Source organism: Condylura cristata, unplaced genomic scaffold (genome assembly GCF_000260355.1).
Source record: "Condylura cristata isolate star-nosed mole 26May11 unplaced genomic scaffold, ConCri1.0 scaffold00041, whole genome shotgun sequence".
In the NCBI taxonomy this organism is placed as follows: Eukaryota; Metazoa; Chordata; class Mammalia; order Eulipotyphla; family Talpidae; genus Condylura; species Condylura cristata.
In genome coordinates, this window is record NW_004567142.1 from 1,767,966 (window position 1) to 1,768,836 (window position 871).

At 39.2% G+C, this 871-nt stretch overlaps 1 protein-coding gene across 1 annotated transcript in view; it reads left to right on the forward strand.

The window, feature by feature from the left end:
- Nucleotides 1-826, forward strand: part of LOC105853185 (zinc finger protein 180-like) — a 15,119-nt gene extending 14,293 nt beyond the window's left edge. Inside the window, exon 4 of the mRNA XM_012733480.1 lies at nt 659-826. Coding sequence (XP_012588934.1) covers nt 659-826 — 168 coding nt within the window. The remainder of the gene's footprint in view (nt 1-658) is intronic.
- Nucleotides 827-871: the final 45 nt, after the last annotated feature.

Genomic DNA, 871 nt, shown 5'->3' on the forward strand with positions numbered 1-871 from the left:
TTATTTCAGACATGCTTTTCATAGGTAACAAAACCCAAGTCTCTCTTGTCTCAAATCCAGTGCTCTTACTCTCTACATACTGCCTCTCATTAAGGCCCACGTTTAATCTTGTGTTTCAGGTGTCAGTGGACCTGCTTGGCCTGCCACCACTTTCTGTAAATACAGGTTTATTGTAATATAGCCATGCCTGTTTGGCCACTTTCTGGCTACAGCAGCAGAGCTGAGTGATTGTGTCAGAAACTGCATGACTTATAAAGCCTAAAACTTTTACTTTGGTCTTTATCAGATAAAATTTGCTAAATAAAATTCTGTTCATTTCTTGGGAGTTTAGACAGAATTCCAAAGTGAGAATTCTGTATTCACTAGTAAAAAATAAATAAGCTTTTTCTGTAAAGTGGGCCAGAGAGAAAATAGTTTTTATCAGTTCTCATCTAGTGTTCTTCTTTGGGGTGGCAAAAAAAGGCCCAGCATCTAAAACCTAAAGGGGCTCATCCAGAAGGCACCTGTTACCTTATACTAGAATGCTTTGGACCTGACAATCTCAGTACAGCTTCTAGACCATTCAGTTTTCATTCTTCTATCTATGGCACTTTTCCTTCTCTATGAACGCTGCAAAGAAATGATGCCAAGCTGAGCAGGATTGTGTGTTCTGTTTTAGGAAGGAGTAAACTTAAAAATTGTGACTGTGGACTTTACTCAAGAGGAAGAGTACATTTTAAACCCTGCTCAGAGGACCTTGGACAGAGATGTGATCCTGGACAGAGATGTGATCCTGGATAACCACAGAGACCTGGTCTCTTGGGGTAAGAAATACAGTCCTCTTTGATGAAATCTATATGTTGAAGTTATTTCTCATTTCCACTGATTAAAA